Here is an 18886-nt window from a genome sequence, read left to right on the forward strand (position 1 = left end):
CTGCAAGCACCGGAAGGAAGAATGAAATATAGATCAAAGAGACAAAACCAGGAGAACACTGACATTTTTCATTGTATACCACCTGTTCTGAAGATCTCAAAACACTTCACAAGCCTTAAGTCAAGGGCACATCAGAGATAGAAAACTCAACGAGAACTTGACCCAGGTCACTCACAAAGGCAGGTGAGGGGCAGAGCTACAAGCCACAGGGACCTCTACCCTTGGTCATCTGTTCTAAGTGGAGAGCCCAGAAAGTGTGTATCAAACACTAAAAGACTGGCCTGGACTCAGGGATATCATCATAAAGTTTCCTGATCCTTCCCACAGGAGAAATTCCTGCTGATTTGCCCTGGCATGGCAATCAATGATCAGCTCCTCAGATCTGACTCTACAACAAAGTAGTTCTCTCAAATCTATCCTTTTTTTTTTTTTTATTTAATTTTCTTTTCTCTCTCTTTTTTTTTTTTTTTTTTTTTTGTTGAGACAGAGTCTCACTTTGTTGCCCAGGCTAGAGTGAGTGCCATGGCGTCAGCTTAGCTCTCAGCAACCTCAGACTCCTCAGCTTAAGCGATCCTACTGCCTCAGCCTCCCAAGTAGCTGGGACTACAGGCATGCGCCACTATGCCCGGCTAATTTTTTCTATATAGATTTTTAGTTGTCCATATAATGTCTTTCTATTTTTAGTAGAGACGGGGTCTCGCTCTTGCTCAGGCTGGTCTCGAACTCCTGACCTCCAGCGATCCACCCGCCTCGGCCTCCCAGAGTGCTAGGATTACAGGCGTGAGCCACCGCGCCCGGCCTTATCCTTGACATAGCAGTTTACAGAGCAGTCTAGAAGGCACAGTAGAGATTTTTTTAAAACAACAACAACATAAACAACTTCTCAAAAAGAAGAGTACACTTACTGAGCTACCTTTATATATTAATACTTCCAAGAAGCTTCAATAAGGACTTGGGCATGAAGCCAACACTAACAGATTTCAGGGTCCTAGCACCTAGGCCAGGGGTTTGTAACCAGCAGTGGGCTTCTGGTGGAACTGAATATGTACACAACTACCAAACCCTACCATCAGAGATTCTGATTCCGTACAGCTAAGATGGGGCCCAGGAATGTGCATTTTTAAAACACTGCACAGGTATTCTGATGTCTTGCTTCCCTCCTGACCCCTCCCCCAACTTGAGAGCTAATGATTCATACATAAATGCTTTGAAAACAAGGGTTTTCCCATTACCACATGACATCTGGGCTCAAATACTCAGCAAAGGCTGAAATTAGGTTGTTGCCAGTTTTTTTTTTTCTCCTTCATGAAACCCACCTATAGAAACTCTTCTTAGAGCCACATATTAAAAGGCTCAAAGCACCACCACACAATTATACAGGAAACAAACTTGGAAGGGTGGGAAATGAGACAGAGAGAGAAGAATTAGATTTGCAATCATAAAAACAGAACTAGAAGAAAGTCACTTTGCCCATTGTTTCCAGAAGGAATAACATATAACCCAGATTGGATTAATGGCTGTTAAGGAAGAGCAAGATTTCAAAACCTCCTTCACTTAACTTTTTCAAAATCTAACAACCCCCCAGCACAGACAATCCTTTTGTATCCCTAATTTAAATCCTGCCTGCTTGGCTTTGGTCCATGTCTGTCCTTTGTTAAAATAGAAAACAACCCAGCTCCCTCCACATAAAAATCTTTCAGAAACTTTAGGAAAAGAGGAGGAGGACTAGCTACCAACAGCACACATATTTGCTTCTTAAGAAAAACACAGCCTCAACCAAGATGAGAGGCAGGAACTCACAAATCTATAGGATCTCAACTTGAAGGTTATTTACAATGGATAACTTCGAGTTACACTTCACCAAGACTCAGCAGATCTGGCACAAAACTTCAAGTCACTCTTTTCCAGTTCACTTCACTGCAGACTCTCCTTCCTTTGAAAAAGCTTAATAAAAATCCCAGCTTTCATCCACTCTTTCTGCAGTAACTTAAATCTTCACCCCCACTGGCTCTCTCACTCCAGCTTTTAACCATATTTTAAGTATATTTTTAAGTAGGTGTCTCCTGAATTAAGAAGTCCTTAATGAGCACTACTTCCTGCATATGTGTACTTCCCCTTCGCTCTATGCCCTTCACACCTAAATAGGCTCCATCTCTACCTCTTTTTCACCATTTTATTAATCCTAGTTTTGATTTCTCTTCTAAAGAGGTTACAACTTCCTCCTGATTATTTCTCATTCGTCTGGACTTCCAAGTTATCTCCACTATATTTGACATTTTTAAATTGTTCTCATTCATCTATTCACTTATTAATAGTACTTATTGCCTATCTTACACTATCCTAAACAGTGTGATGAAAAGAAAATAAAGAACATGACCCCTGACCTTAGGAAATGAAGATATACACAAAAGAATAGTAAGAGATTGGTTTCAAAGTAGTGGGACTAATTAAAGAAGGCCCCATGGCTCTGGTAAATATGGAGTTGGACCTAAAAATAAGTGTAGAATTTGGTGAAAAGGAGGAGGAAGGCTGCTTTAGATAGAAGGAATAGTATAATTCAAAGCAGGAGGCCATCTGAGGTAAGAACTGTGTAAAGGTCTTCTGACACTTCCTTCTTTGCCCGCCAAAAGAGGCATATGTCTTTTTGTCTTCAAATTGTATTTTAGAATTAGCCATCCATGAATCACAAGCTTTCTGACTATTAACATGATTACTCACAGTCACTACATATTAGGGCAACTCACGGAACCTAATACACTAGGTCCTGTGTGGGTTACCCCAAGGCAAGCTTTTAGAATAATATTAGGTAGAGCGTCTTTACTAAGGAGTGTGGGGAGTTAGGCCTCTCTAGGGTCCTAGGTACACACAGACACCTATTACTCTTGGGTGCTAAAGACATGCACCAGTTCTCTTGCTCTGTCAGACCATTCAAGGATCATTCAATTTCAGCTAAGTTAGAACAAAGCCATTTAAAGCAGTCTGAACCCCTGAATTCCTGTAAGAAACAGAGCTGTTTAATGGTGATGCCAGGGATGCTTTTTTTTTTTTTTTGAGACAGAGTCTTGCTCTGTTACCTTGGGTAGAGTGTAGTGGTGTCATCGTAGCTCACTGCAACCTCAAACTCCTGGGCTCAGGCAATCCTCCTGCCTCAGCCTCCTGAGTAGCTGCATCTACAGGTGAGCACTGCCACACTTGGCTTATTTTTTCTATTTCAAGTAGAGGCGGGGGTCTCACTCTTGCTCAGGCTGGGCTTGAACCCCTGACCTCAAGTACTCTGCCTGCCTTGGCCTCCCGGAGTGCTAGGATTACAGGCATGAGCTATCGTGCCTGGCCAACAGGGAGGCTCTTTTCCCCACTTTTTCCTGGAAAGCTCTTCTCTTGCCTCAGGACTCAACAGTTCAAGTATCTCTTACTCTGTGCAGTCTTTCCTAATTCCCCTGAACTGACTTAGGTCACCTCCCTGTGCTTTCATTAACAACTTATGCGTACTTCTAGAACAGCATTTAGCACACCACTGTTGTAATTATTTGTTTACATGTCAGACTAGCCACAAGCTCTTTGATGGCAAAGATAATGTTTTATTCATCCCTAATTCCATACCTAATAGGCACTCAATAAACACTTGTTGAATATATTAATGATGAATGACGTGGGAAGTCTTAAAGAATGGTGACTGTACCTTCTGGGTTCCAGATCAAAATTACAGTAAGTATTAACACAGAACACTAACTTCCTATTATGTACTTCTACTACATATACCATTCCTGGCCAGAATAAGAGGCCAAAGATATGAGAAGATTGCTGTAATAGTGCTGGTCATTGCTAAGTTACCAGCCAAGAATATGAGCATTTGCAGTACTAAGAATGAGCAAATTACAGTCATATCTACAACAATTTCTAAGTTTCATGCTCATTCTCCTGCCTCAGAAGAACAGAACCAATGACTAATATGAGTCCTTGGAAGGGTGACTATCTCCACTGCCACAAAACCTGAGGCAAACTGTGATTCAATACAACCTCTGCTGAAACACACAGGAAAGCTGTTCACCTTCTTTACCAAATCCAATTAAGGTTCTGCTAAGGGATAGAGATCTGAACTAAGTCCTCCCAGAACCCTGCCATGTTGTACCCTAGCACTCTAAATCATTCCTCACAGGGTTTACTCATCTCTGAAGAGATACAGGCAAGGCAATAAAATGCTACTGTCTGAAATGCCTCTCCCTGTAGGAATCCTGTACCACACAAGCCTATTGTGTTTACAGGCTGCTAATAAGACATAAAATCTAATGTGATCCTGTGGGAACACAGCCCTGGATTGCTCAAGGAATTAAACAAATGTAGTCTACTTTTGTACTCCCAAAGTTATGGAGCTCAACATAGTTGAATAAAGCATAAGAGCCAAAACCCAGACAAGTGAAGGGATGGAAAGGGACTTTGCCTCTGAGGAACATCTGCAGCCATGTGGGATGTGGCTCTTGGCACACAGTGAATGAGATAAGCGATGTTCAAAGGCAAACCAGGAGAACTGGTTGCTGGCAGATACCTGGCTCCTTGCATGTTATCATTCCTAAGAAGCCAAGAGGCTCCAGTTAAATTAATTTAGGTCTCTTGAAGAGACAAATTTGTTTCCACCCCAGGCAAGAGTAATTATCAAGCCAACTCCTCAGACTAGGTGTTTTAGCATATTTCTTTCTGCTACTACAGTCTTACACAACACCAGCTGTTAGATTAACACCTGCAGCTACATTAGTCACAGCTTAGCTCTTCACAGGGTATGTGGTTCCACTATCCTCTGAAGGGAAACTGAGTCATGGCATATCAACTGGCTTCCCAAGCACATGCTTAGTGTGTAGTGATGCCACAATTGAATCCAGGTTGCCATCCTCCTATTTAGCTCTTCTCATGCATGAATCTCAGCATGCACCCCTCCACCCCCTCCCCCAGCTGCTCTTTTTCCTTCAACCTAAAACCAAATCATTGCCTGCTTAATGGGCAGAAATGAGCAAGCACATTTGATTCTTTAGAGCCACAAGGAGCTTCTAGTTGTCTTCTTTCCCAAGAAAAAGGAAGGTTAAGGAGGAGCAGGAAAAGGTAGGGTTGGAAGAGGTGGCTGCTAATACTAGGACTCACCTTGGAACTGAGGTCCTCTCGTCGGTTTCCTGCCTTACTCCTGCGTAATTTGATGGATGGGGATCGCAGCAGGTTCTTGATCCGGCTGGTAATGGTTGACCCTTCCACAGCCATCATGATGAGGAGCCGCTTGGGACGGTCCCGGGCCCAGGCCTGAGACTTGTCTCAACAGCAGCACTGCCTTCCCACTCCACAGGGCCTTCCAATATGCCCTCTCACTGACCTGAGATGGCAAAGGCCACCTTAGCATCACAGTAAGTGCCTTACCTTCCGCCCAGCTAAGTCTGCAGCTTTTACCTCTAGGTATTGCCCTCTCCTTTTCCCTCATTCCCACCTTCAAGACCTGTGCGGTTTCTGGTTTCTTACCACCTTGGAAGGACAGACTCATGTAAAAAGAGGGGGAACATCCTGAGCTGCAAAAAAAAATGTCAGGCCACGCCTGCCAGAGGCGCTTAACAGGAGAAACGGGATGGGATGGGCTGTAGTTCGGCTAGAGGTCGGTCTGGTCCCCGTAAATTCCCAACTATTCCCATGGCAACTGCGGTGTCCAAGGGAGGAGGCCACCGAGACCACCGGGGAGTTCCGCTGGGCGCCGAAGCACCTGCGCTGGCGGCCGCAGGGACTCGGCGCGGAGGGGCTAGCTGTGGCCCAGCAACTCGTTCTGCCACCAGAGCCTCCCTCCCCCACCCCTCCACCCTACGGAGCTCGCTCTCCGCCCTCCGCACCGGCCCTGGACCTTTCTCTTTCACCCGCCTCAGAAGCCCCTGCTACTCGTCAGCGCCCCCGCTCGGGCCCAGCCTCACCAGCCCCGGGGCACGAGGGGCACCCGGCTGACGGCGCCCTCAGGCATCGCGCTCGGCAATTTTTGCTCCGCCGCGGCAGCGGCACAGGCAGCTATGGTGGCACGAGCGGCTCAAAACGCGAACTACCGCCTGGGCCACACTACGGGCTGGGTAGGCGGAGCCGACGTGAGAGGGTGTGGCCTGCAGCCAAGAGGGAGTTTCCACAGTGGACGAGCAAGGTTTACGGGGGCGGGGCCAATGAAAGGGCCTAGGAAGCAGAGGACTTGGCCTCGAGAACCACGTATTCCGCACAATGTGGGTACTGCTCTTAAGGAAGGAAGGTCAATAGAACATGGCTTCAGAATTGAGAGAACCAAGCCTTTTATGGTTATTATCAGGCCTGGTCCCCCAGAAAACTGCACTTCCCAGTGCCCAAAGGCAGTAACCACGCCCCCAAGGTGCTACGGTTGGCATTTCATAGGTCTGAGGGACCTTAGCTGAAACTAACTCCTAGCTCAGAATTACAAGACTGAGGTACAGCCAAGAAGCTCTGATCTCATCGACCCCAAATGCTGGGATTTAAAGCACTTGAAATAGTTTCTGATAGCGGCCAGCCCAGCGCGATGACACACGTGAAAAGGATTTTTCTGAGTAACCAAATTCAATCGCTAAGAAGTTTTGAACTGGGCAACCTGATTGGTTATGATGAAACGGGAGAGAGAAGGCGGCCTTGAGTAGACTTTAAGGCGTGAGACCAAGAGAAGACAAGTGCGCTATGGAATATACTGTATTTGTTTCATGGTTTCTTTAGCCTCCAACGTCCCATCGCGATCTCTCACCCAAAGTTAACCAGGATTTTGTTGCTTCAGATCTTCTTATTCCTGTAAAAATTTACTTGTGAATCCTTCTCCCTAGAACTGTTACTTGCCGAAGTCACTGTCAAGCTTGCTGACACCAGATGGAGTGGTATAGTTCTCTAGCTAATGAGGGGAAGGGGGAATACACAGAAATATCATTATTTACGTTTCATAGACGTTTAAGCCTAAGACTTTATTTTCTAGGAGCCCCAGGATTTTCTGCCTGGCTACCATTACAAAAAATTACCTTATGAAAAACTTAGCCTAAGCCTAGATTTGGGGCCTAAGGGTAGCACACTGATGTGCCTGTCTCACCCTAACCCAATCTTTGAAATCCCTGTGGGATGACACGTTAGCAAGAGGGAAGAACCACTAAACTCATTGCTGTGGGTGGGCCTTGTACAGCCAAATGGCAAAACAGGTGTGTGCTTGTGTGTACTGTAGCCACATACTGAAATCTGTAAAAGCTCATACGTTTACATGGAGATCAGGGATGTCACCTCCTAGAACACCCACTGGCAATAGCTAGCAGCAAAATGGTCTTCTTCCCTTCTACCATGCACTGATGTAATGAAACATAACATGGGATTTTCAAATTTATTTCCCAAATCTGGAGGAAGGCAAGAGCCATTAGCCACAACAGTATGAAAGAGGTAGGTGGTTTCCTTCAATCCCTAGCCAGTCTGATTTGACCTCTCCATGGGAGTAAAACCTAATATAACACTGCTAATAAATGGTGCCACCTGGTGTCTTTACTTGTGTGCTGCAGACCCCAGGAACCACCATATCCACCTATACAGCAAGACTGTGTCCACAAGCGTTGTCTCTAATCCTCTCCAGATCATTTTTGTGTCCACTAGCAGTTGTCTCACTTACCTAACCACGCATGGCCAGGTGAATGAGTTTAAAAGTGTCATTGGTCATTTCTTGTCCAAAACTACCCTGCTTTATCCCCCTAGAGAAAGTCTTCCCCCTATTACCCTCACCTGAAGCTGGAGAAAAACTGAGGACGGTGTAATGAGGGGAATTTCTGAAGTCTGGAATTTGCATACTTCTAGCCTAAGGCCAAAACCATGCATTTTTAATTCTTCCCAATTCAGTCCAATCTTTATCATCTAGGTACCATGCTGCCTTTGAGATACCAGTATGGGAATAGGTTGTAGGCTGTTCCCATTCTTCATGAATTAATTCCTCAGAAAATAAGTCCCAGGTCTAATGTAAATAGAAGTGTTAACTTTTCTCCACAAAAATTAAATAGTCATGCGACACGTAATGACATTTCAGTCAATGACAGACTGAATGGTCCCATTATTTTTACTGTACCTTTTCTATGGTCAGGTACATTTAGATACACAAACGCTTATCATTGTGTTCCAGTTGCCTACAGTATCAGTACAGGTTTGTAGCCTAGAAGCAGCAAGCTATACCATATAGCTTAGGTGTGTAGTAGGTTATACCATGTAGGTTTGTGTAAGTACAGTACACTCATGATGTCTGCACAAGGAAATGGCCTAAAGAAGCATTTCTCAGAACATATCCCCATCATTAAGCAACACATGACTGTACTTGCTATCCCACCCTCCAAAATCCAGTTGACCCTTAAGTATTTCATCATCCATACGCTATTTCATTGTATTCCGCTTATATATGTCTTAAATATCTATACATGGTGTTTGTCAGATTCTGAAATTCTAGACATCTGGGAATAGATCTTAAACAGTTGTCTGTTTAGCACTACACTCACTAGATCAAATTTTTAAATTCACCCTAGGATTACTGCAAATAAGGTGCAATTCTAAGATCCTGGAAAACTAACAGTCTAAACATTTGCTCATCAATTCAAATACTAATTGAGCAACTTTACATGCAAGGCACTGTGATACAGCTGAGACCAATGACTGCAGTTGGAAAAGGATGAATCTCTAAACAATGCTTCCAAGACTGCTTTCCTATTTAACAAAATCTCTTCTACCAGCAGAGTTTAAAATGAAAGAATTTAGATTTGTCTCAAAATTTCCAACTCATCTCATGGTTTAGCCTTCCCATCCCCCTCACACACTTCCCTCACTGTTAGTCAACATTTACGTGCCTTTGTAGAGCAGTTACATTTATTACAGTTATGCCTCAGTTAAAAAGTGGTATGTATCAAATTATTTTCCTCTATTTCAAAAATGCATTTTAACTGATTTTTTCCCTCCAACTGGCAATGAGTCTGAATGCCTCCGCTTTAATTTTCTCTGCACTCAACCATGAATGTTCATGTAAAATTTCATTAGTGATAATACACATGTTAGTATTGACGCCCTAACAGAACTTTCTTCAAAACCAACACTTTTGTGCAAGAAATGTGTTCTGATGCTGGGTTATCAGTCATTCTCTATAAAAGTACCTGAAAATGTACTTGCCTACACACTGTGCATGGCTTTTTAAAAAAATTGTTTTAATTCTGGGAGTGAGGGACAAGGGCTATCAGTATTTCCTAGACCTGTCTTCAAACTGCATTTACCTCTCAATTTGCCTTACCCCATTCCATTTCAAATAGCTCAACCAGTATAGTTAGAAAAAAACTACTACTAAACTCTACCCAAAATAATATATGGATTGTCAGCCATTCTTCTGTGTTCAAAACATGTTCAAATTTGTTACAGAAAGGCCTAGCATATTTCATCCACAATTCTGGGGAAAAAATTACATTTACCATAAAATATATAAAGTGAACAATTTGTATGAAGCTTACATAACTGAACTTGATCTGTTAGTGATGTTAAGTAGATTAGGAGTACTCAATGTCTAAAGGACTCCTTTAAACTTTTTTGTAAATTATGATACTAAACGTGTATCTTACCTTAAGAATACCTATTGTCCTTAGCCACTAAGATTGTGTTTATGTCCCATTATTCCCCCAGATAACAGGTAAACTGCCTTGCACACACTGGTACTATGAGGCTATCTTTCTTCACTGTAGAATGACTTTTAAGATAAATATTTGCCATCAAGTTGTACAAAATTTTGAAATCTCCATGTGAAACATGCTATAAAGATTAGAACACCAACACCACCACCACCACCCCCAAATTGGCATGTCAGGAAATTTGAGAAAAGCAAGGAATTCTATGATAAAACTACGTCAGTGGCACGTCTCTCATATGTGTCTCAGGGAATTAGAATTCTGTACCCGAACTTGACACAAACCTGCCAACACCAAGTCCTGCTTTAATTATTATAACTGATTTATTTCAGGTTTATACATTCTGCCTTCCCATCACCAAACTTCTTCTGTTCTTAGGTTTCTAAAAAAATAGTCACTTTTCAAAAGCAGAAAAGGAAAGATATATATTTAATATATAAAAGAAAATGCTAAATCTGACATAATTATATTCTTAAAAACATTCCATTTATTTACAGATGTTATAAAAAGGCGAATTATTGGTCTACTGAGATCATGCTTCTTATAGAGTTAGGTGGAGAGCTGTCTTCCAGGTTCCTCAACTCCTCTCACTCAACTTCATCTTTCATAATCACACATGTAATTTTCATAGTTTCTCCTGGGGTAAGGTTAAAGGGTAGGAGTTTTTGGAAATTTAGATTTCTGTCAAGACTGTAGGACTGTTTTGAAGACTGAGCCCTTCTCAAATTAGCTCTGAGAACGCCTAGTTCTAAGAGGTCTTGAGAACACTGTAACTTTTGGGTTTGTAGTAACATCTGCGGCCTTCCCCATAAACAACTAGAATCATCCTTCATGGCCATCTTTATATATCTCTCATAAACAGAGTTAAATATCCTCCAATCAAGAATTATTACCTGTTTGCGTATTTTCTTCTTTAAAAAAAAAAAAAAAAAGGAAGTGTTCAGAAGCTAAAATGGTCCTTCTTTTCCTGAGGATTGTTCACTCACTTGCCTGCCTGCTCCTTGGCTGACCCTCAGAAGCCACAAAAGCCTTGGGAAGTCAGGAGGAAATGTGGGGAAGAGACAAGCAAGGAAATAATGGGAAACTGCTATACCTGGGTTAAAGCACTAGCATCTCTAAGGACAATTACTAGCAGGGGAGACAGGTGCTGGACTGCTTGGCTAAGGCATTGAATGAAATCTGCTGGGTAAACTGGAAGGAATAAGAAGCTGAGGAGCACTCTTTACCTACTTGAAGCTTCTTCAGTAACCTTTAGGGGAGGGAAGGTTAAGTGCTGATGAGCAGGTCTAGGAAAGCAAGCAGCACAAAACCAAGAATTTGATCATATTGTAAATTTGCAGAGAAAGTTTTCTACCCTTTTCAATCTGCTAATTACCAGAGACATTAGGGAACCAACTATGGAAGTAGTAATTCACTGGCTATATTCATTCCAAAGTTGGTTTCACAACCTAGGTCTGACAATATTCTGAGTGGGATTTGGGATAAAGAAGGCAGGGGATGTAGAAGAAATAACATCAACCTAGGCACAGCCCAGGCACTGGAAGCTCTTGTGTTAGTGTTTTACAACACAAGCAAATCCTGTCAATGAAGACAGAACAGGGGTTACATTCCAAAATATAATTATTTAAGAAAGGCAAAATGCAGCAGCTAAATCCCAGTCTATACAGTTTCAGAATAGTGATTCTTGCCCCCAGGAGTTTCCAAGAGACCCCTCAAGTGCACCATGATTATTTACAAACTAGATAGGAAACATCATTTCTATACTCAATACAAATCTCATCTTCTAGGTTGAAAACTTCAGCCTTTGAGAAATCTATGAAAACAACTATACAAAAATATAAATATCTTTATCTTTACAGACTGTCAGTCCTTCATACTCTGACAGCTAACAAGTGAAAAAGCTCTACAGATCACTGAATCCATGGTAGCAGATAAAAAATATATCTTGTGATTCAAATACTGCCTCATTTCCCTGGTAAAGATTGCCTACTGTGACTTTTCTTTATATCCTCTGCAGGTAATAGTGAATGAAACCTTCAAGCACCAGGAGGCTAGTTTGATTTGGGAAATATCCAGCCCCACAATTTTTTATTTTGGCCACGATCTCTGGTCTGGGGAGAAAATGCATTTCACCTTAGCAGTCTCGAGTGACGTGATTTGTGAAAGGGGTAGGGCTCCCTCCATGCCTACCTCCAAAATACATATTCCTAGCAGAAATCCCTGGCACTGTGAAATGAGCTTTTCAACACCCACCCAATAATGGAGAACTAGAACTACTATTTTCTGTAACATCTCAAAATAATTACCTTAATAATAAAAGTTAAACGCATCCCTACTTTACCAGAAGGCTTGAATTTCTAATTCTAATTGAAAAGTGAGGGAATGGAAGCTACTTGGTAGATGAAAGAAGAGAAAATTCTCCCAAATGACACAAAGTCCTTCACTTTGGTATTCCATCGTACCCATCCCTCTCTATCCCTATTCTTGAAACATCAATTAAAAATTATCTCTTCTAGATCCCTTTGCACAAGTGCATCACATTCCTTAGATTTCAGACTTAACCCAACAGCTATCAGCTACATTCAGTCCACAGCAACTCCAAAGTCACAAGCAGCTTGTTCTCTTGGGGGGAAGAACTAGGAACCACTATGGAGCCAGAGTCTTGTTATGAATTCCTTCGGTAAGAGGGGCACCTCGTGTTTAGTAATGGATCACATCTTCTTAGAGAGGATGAAGGGACCCAGCACCACAAGTGAGGTAACACATTTTAACATGATCAGAATTAAATAGTATTTCTTATACCAGGGTCAGCACCCTACCCCCTTTCTCTATTATCCACCGCATCAACAAAGTCAAGGACCAAAGTTCCAAGACACAAATAAAACAGATGCCTGCAGAGAAAGGAGGTGAGATTCAATTTCTCCTCATTGCCTGGCTTCTGCCTGAGGACAAATAAGTTCATTTCCCTGCAGAACTTGGTGAGGCCCCAGAGTTGCCCAATTTAGCCACAACAGGTGCCAATGTAGGCATCACCTTGCTCTCCCGGCCTTCCTGGTCACTCCCTGTTAAGTTCATTTTGTGTCCAAGTGACCCAACTTTGGCAGCTATAGGTGCCAAACAAGGCATCACCTTGAGACTCTGACCATCTGCATCATTGCAAGGATTAGCTACTTTTAAACCTAGAGGTGCCAACTTTGGCATAGGCCTCCACAAAGTATCTGTGCTGTTGCTATTTTCCAGGCCAGTCCTCATGTGTAGGAGGGGGGGTGAGGACACACTTTCAGGCTCTGCAGGGAGGTCAGAAGTACTCTTCCCTCCATCACTAGTTTTCCTGTGGGAAAGAAGGGAATCCTTTATCTCAGAGTCAATAACAATCTTAAGTACATCTGGCTCAGAGGCTGGTTCTGCAAGTTGTTTTTCATTCTCAGAAAAGTCATCATCTTCTAAGTGCAAAAGGAGGGGACTAGTGGAGTCACTCTCCCCTTGAACATCAGGCAACTCTTTCAAACCAGTTCCCAAGTGGCCAACCTGGAAAGCTGCACTGTTCCCAGGGGGAAGCTTACTGATAAAACCCCGTCGAGCATCCCCTGGGAACTCTGTATCCACAGTGCTGGGCAGTTCAGCCAGGCTAACAGAGTCATCATTTAGTTGTTGATTAAGAAAGGCAATCTCATTAAGCAGAGAAGTCAGTGTCTCATCAGTATCATCCTCATCTTCCATGTTAGTTAGCAGTTCACTGGAATCAAGTGCTGCTTCCTCTATAGCTGATGTTACTTTCCTCAGTTCCATCTCTATGCTTGAGTCCTTCAGATCTTTCATTTTTAATTTATGAAATGAAGATTCCTTTGACTTCAGTCTCTCCCCTCTTGGTTCATTCTCTTTCCATTTATACTGAATCCCTCTGATATCGCCAGAAATCTTTTTAGGTAAGAACTCCTGTGCTTCCTGCATACTGGAAACATCAACTATTTGTGGAAAACCAGAATCTTTATTTGCCAGAAAAATCTGTGCTGGACCCAATGTCATTCTGCCATCTCTATGGTTTCCTCTGGAAGAGATTCTACCCGAATCCTCTAAGGAGTTATCTTCATTCCTGATGGTATCTGTCAGGTGGTCAGGTGGCTTGCCATCAGGAACTTCATGAGGATATTTACTGCCACCCATATCTACCAAACCTCCATCTGTGGCCAGTGATGTTACATTAACAATTCGTGGCATCATAAATAAGTCATCGTTTTCTGAAAAATAAAAACAAGAAAGAAAAGAAAAATTCATTTAGATCTACAGTGTTGAACGTCTCTCTCTCTATCATACCAAATGACCATCTTAGAGTTGTAGTCAAAATTCACCAGTCTATTTTTAACAAGAAGATGAAAAAAAAATCAGTTCTTCAAAATATGGATTTAACCTTACAAGAAAATCATCACATAAAATCCAACCAAAGACTCTTGGACAGTCCATCATTAAGAAAAGTTCCATTTAATTATTTTATAGAAATGCTCCCCAAATTCATTCTTATCCTGGGGCAGAAGTGTATCTTGATTCTGTTCACCCAATTAACTGCTATTTTGGGGGGAAAATGAAGCCCTACAGGCAACACGTTAAGAGAAAGGGATGAGCCCATCAGAGTGGGTTTGGCAGCAGATACAGACAAGAAACTATTGGCTGGCAAGGGCAGCAAAGTAACTAGGATTTTAATATTGGCAAGGACACCCTTTTACCCTTAATAGAAATTTAGTTGCTTGAAACCTAATCAAAGTGAGATTTCCTCTTCACCTTTACCATTTACCCCAAAAAAGGAATGGTGCTCAAACTGAATCAGACTAGTAATGCAGGATTGTACCATCTCTGCGCACAACGTAAAATTGACAAATAATTATCAACACCAAGAACTAAGACAATGACCCTTCAGTATCTTCTTTTCACTTTGACATCTTTGCAATTCTCCTACTTAGAAAACTAGGGCTCACAAAATAGTTTCCAATCCGAGGTAAAACACACCAATCAGTATCACAGATCAAGCCAAACTTGTTCTAAAAAGAATGTCATCTCTTACCAAGGCAAATGCCAATAGAAGAGGCCTTTATTATTACAGAACACACTGAAAGGCTTCCTGTCACTGTAAGATATAAGGGATACCTTTTTCACTACCCCTAGAGGACAACAATTAAGACATACCTGATTGAACCATAGCACTGCTGCCAACTTGAGGCTTAAGATCAGCTTCTAAGAGACCAGGAGAAACAGTTACTACCGGTCCTGAGAATAGGGGACCTTTTAAAGTGAGCAGTTGCCCTTGTGGCGTCATCACAAGGTTTGCAGACGTGTGTGGAGTATTCGAGGGTGAGGTATTTTCTGTAAGGAAGACCAGAAATTAGTTACGGATAAAAGTCTTTCAATTAACGCTAGTGTAGCCCACGAGTCTAGATGTCCTTAAAATCACACTGACTTAAAAGGTTAAGAAGTAAATTTCAAATTTAGTTAGGGAGACCGAGCATGGTGGATAACACATGTAATCCTAGCACTTTGGGAAGCCAAGGCAGGAGGACTGCTTAAGGCCAGGAGTTACAGACCAGCCTGAGCAACAAGGTGAGACCCCATCTCTACCGAAAATACAAACATTAGCTGGGCATGGTGGCGTGCACCTGTAGTCCAAGCTGCTGGGTAGGCTGAGGGAGGAGGATCACCTGAGCCCAGGAGTTTGAGGGTACAGTGACCTATGATGACACCACTGTGCTCTAGCATGGGCCACAGAACGAGACCCTGCATCTCAAAAGACAACTTTAGTTAGGGAAACACAATTTGGAATATATTTTCTTAAACTACTTTTCAATGAGTAATGGTTACCTGTCCAGTGATTCTCCTAAGGGAGAAAATTTCTTATTTGTTGAGGAATAGAGTTGTGGAACCACATCTTCAATGGAATGGCTTCTGAGTCTTTTTTATTTTTCAGATGCATTCTCTTATTTATGCTTCTGACAGTCTTGATAGTGTGTCAAGAGGAAGGTATACACGATTCTATCCCTAGGCTGCATTTCCTATATATTTCTAACAAACTTAAGTTTCTAGGCCTCAGTTTTCCTATCTGTAAAATCAGGTGACAGGACCAAATAATCGTTAAATTCTTTTCTTAGAAGTAATACCATTTAATTCTGCAATGTTAGAAAAACTAATTCATGTTTTAGTATCCATCACTAACGTCTTAGTTTGATGTAATAAACCAGACTTTCTGGTTCAGATACAGCTACCCAAAGAGTAAAAAAGGATATACTATTCTTTTTTTTTTTTTAATGCATCTTTTATTTTTTTGGAGACAGAGTCTCGCTCTTTTGCCCTGGCTAGAGTGCTGTGGTATCAGCCTAGCTCACAGCAACCTCAAACTCCTCGGCTTAAGTGATCCTTCTGCCTCAGTCTCCCAAGTCGCTGGGACTACAGGCATGCACCACCATGCCCGGCTAATTTTTTCTATATATTTTTAGTTGTCCAGATAATTTCTTTCTATTTTTTAGTAGAGACGGGGGTCTCGCTCTTGCTCAGGCTGGTCTCAAACTCCTCAGCTTGAGCGATCCTCCAGCCTCGGCCTCCCAGAGTGCTAGAATTACAGGCATGAGCCACCGCACCTGGCCAGGATATACTATTCTTTAAAGAAGATAAGCAAATAATATAAAATCAGTTTTGCCTCACTTCTAAAATCAAGACATAAGAAAGAATTTAAAACCAATTTACTCTATTCTTTAATAATTCTTTTTTTTTTTTCTCAGAATTGTCCATGTCCATCTGTCATGGTTTTACCCCTGTAAAGGCAAAACCAAAACGATTAACACAGCTTTTCTTTCAGCAGGATTAATGGCAGTACTTTAATAATTCTTTATGCATTAATAGGTGATCTGATGAAAAACAGAGCCTAATTCAACAAAATTAAAAATAAAAAAAATTTCCTGCCAGACACGCTATGACTCCTGCCTGTAATCCCAGAACTCTGAAAGGCCGAAGCAAGAGGATCACTTCAGGCCAGGAGCTCAAGATCAGCCTGAGTAAGAGCGAGACCCCATCTGTACAAAAAAATTGAAAAATTAGCCAGGCATAGGAGTGCGCCCCTGTAGTCCCAGCTACTTAGGAAGCTGAGGCAGAAGAATCGCTTCAGTCCAGGAGACTGAGGTTGCTATGAGCTATGATGATGCCACTGCAGTCTAGCCTAAACAACAGAGGGAGACTTCTGTCTCCAAAAAGAAAAAAAAAATCCAGTTTGTCTCAGATAGACCCAAACTTACTCAACCCATCAGCAGAGCTGCAGGGAAACCATGAGTTCACATATAAAGTCTGAAAAGATGATAGCTTTAAAAATTACTCACTAAAAACACATGACTGTAGACTGCTATCAGAATTAGGATTTATATGTTACCAAGTTTGGTAACATCTCAGGATTTGCTTGAGCATGTAAAGCCAGAAACCGAAATCTAATGTAGTTAATATTCTACTTTTTATATAACTCATCTTTAATTAATCTAATTAAAACTAAAACTGTTGCCAAAAGATGATGTTCAGTCCACTAAACTGATGTTCATCTACATTAAGGAAAGCAAACAATGTCCCTCCTACCTGTGGCCTGGTCTCTTTTTCTGGAAAGAATCAAAGGTTTGCCCCTCCTGTTATTTATAAACATCTGTCCAAGATCGACAGATGATGCAGAAGATCCTTCCTGCTGTTTGCTACTTCTGTGAGACATATCAAACTCATCTGATCCCATCTTCTTTTTTCTTTTTTGTGCCTCTAGTGCTTGTTGCTTTGCATAAATATATTCTAGCTTCTTCAGGACCACTTCCTCTGTCTTACCTGCAGGTTGACAGGGAATAAATTATCACTCTCTGTAAGACCCCACATAATAATGAAAAAGAGTCAACTGAAATCCAGTTGATTTAACTATATTCCTCAAAACTATGGAAGGCAAAAATGATTACAATCCAAAAGAAATGTCCCCTCCACCCCGAGTCAAAAGATAATTCTGCTGTAAACTCTGGGAGCCAAGCCTTAAACTAAGTAGTATCTGAAAGACCTTCTAAGGATTTCTGCTTGCTAAAGCTATTATTAAGCTCTTCCTAGCACTTTGGGAAGCCAACATGGGAGGAGGATGACTTGAGGTCAGGAGTTAGAGAACAGCCTGAGCAAGAGCGAGACCCCGTCTCTACTAAAAATAGAAAAAATAAGCCAGGCATGGTGGTGCAAGCCTGTAGTCCCAGCTACTTGGGAGGCTAAGGTAGGAGGATCGCTTGAGCCCAGGAGTTTGAGGTTGCTGAAAGCTAGTCTGATACCACGGCACTAGCCTGGACAACAGAGCGAGGCTCTGCCTCATAAACAAACAAATAAATAACAGATTGAGACTCTGTCTCAAAAATAAATAAAGCAAGCTATTATTATGCTCTTAACCAGAGATCATTTACATATCTCACCTGAAAGAGATGCTACTTTCCGTATCAGAATATTTCGTTTTCGAGTCAGGAGATTTTTCTGTCCTATCAATTTGTCTGCCTGATCTGTTAGTCCCTGAATTTCACTGAATGCCTAGAATAGAAATAGTAATATTATTTTTAATCTGTCCACTCTTTCCCATAAACAGGTAGGGTCTACACAATTTCTTTAATGAAAAAAATACTTTAGGAGAACTTTTTAATGCTATTTAACAATTACTGATGTTTCAGGAATTATTTTTTGTTAAACTGCAAGAGGTTTTCTGGCTTTTACGTTAGGGAATATAGATCATGAATGTTTCTAAAGAACATCATTTAGTGGTAACAGGTGTTCCACTATTGCAAAGAGATATAAAACATTTGTGCTCTGCTTAGATTTTTTTAAAAAAGAATTGTTATGGGTACATAATAGTTGTATGTATTTATAGGGTACATGTGATCTTTTGATACAGGTATACAATGTGTAATAATCAAATCAAGGTAACTGGGGTATCTATCACCTCCAGTATTTATCATTTCTTCGTGTTAGGAACATTCTAATTTTACCCTTTTAGTTATTTTAAAGTATACCATAACTTACTGTTGACTACAGTCAATTTGTTGTGCTGTCAAATATTGTTCATTCTATCAAATTATATTTTCACATTTGCTTAGATTTTAATTATCAACTTTAAAATCATTTCCTAGTCTAAGTAAAATCTGGTTGAAATAACTTTGCTCTAGAGGGATATGACTGCTTATCCT

At 41.5% G+C, this 18886-nt stretch overlaps 2 protein-coding genes and 1 non-coding gene across 6 annotated transcripts in view; all 3 read right to left on the minus strand.

Annotated features, from left to right (window-relative positions):
• The window catches only part of MAPKBP1 (mitogen-activated protein kinase binding protein 1), a 50947-nt gene extending 44955 nt beyond the window's left edge, over positions 1-5992 (minus strand). Inside the window, exons 1-2 of the mRNA XM_069484480.1 lie at positions 5934-5992; positions 5131-5353 (exon numbers count right to left, since the gene is read on the minus strand). Coding sequence (XP_069340581.1) covers positions 5131-5247 — 117 coding nt within the window. The 5' untranslated portion in view covers positions 5248-5353; positions 5934-5992. The remainder of the gene's footprint in view (positions 1-5130; positions 5354-5933) is intronic.
• Positions 5993-9978: 3986 nt separating this feature from the next.
• The window catches only part of MGA (MAX dimerization protein MGA), an 81603-nt gene continuing 72695 nt past the window's right edge, over positions 9979-18886 (minus strand). For all 4 annotated transcript variants that reach the window (XM_069484507.1, XM_069484498.1, XM_069484488.1 and 1 more), the window contains 4 exons: positions 18125-18236; positions 17277-17510; positions 14856-15032; positions 9979-13915 (listed from right to left, as the gene is read on the minus strand). In XM_069484507.1, coding sequence (XP_069340608.1) covers positions 12636-13915; positions 14856-15032; positions 17277-17510; positions 18125-18236 — 1803 coding nt within the window. In that variant the 3' untranslated portion in view covers positions 9979-12635. The remainder of the gene's footprint in view (positions 13916-14855; positions 15033-17276; positions 17511-18124; positions 18237-18886) is intronic.
• On the minus strand, positions 16439-16536 carry LOC138381187 (small nucleolar RNA SNORA69). The gene has a single exon (XR_011233099.1). It is a non-coding gene; the product is annotated as a small nucleolar RNA SNORA69 (small nucleolar RNA).

Source organism: Eulemur rufifrons, chromosome 2, assembly GCF_041146395.1.
Source record: "Eulemur rufifrons isolate Redbay chromosome 2, OSU_ERuf_1, whole genome shotgun sequence".
NCBI lineage: Eukaryota > Metazoa > Chordata > Mammalia > Primates > Lemuridae > Eulemur > Eulemur rufifrons.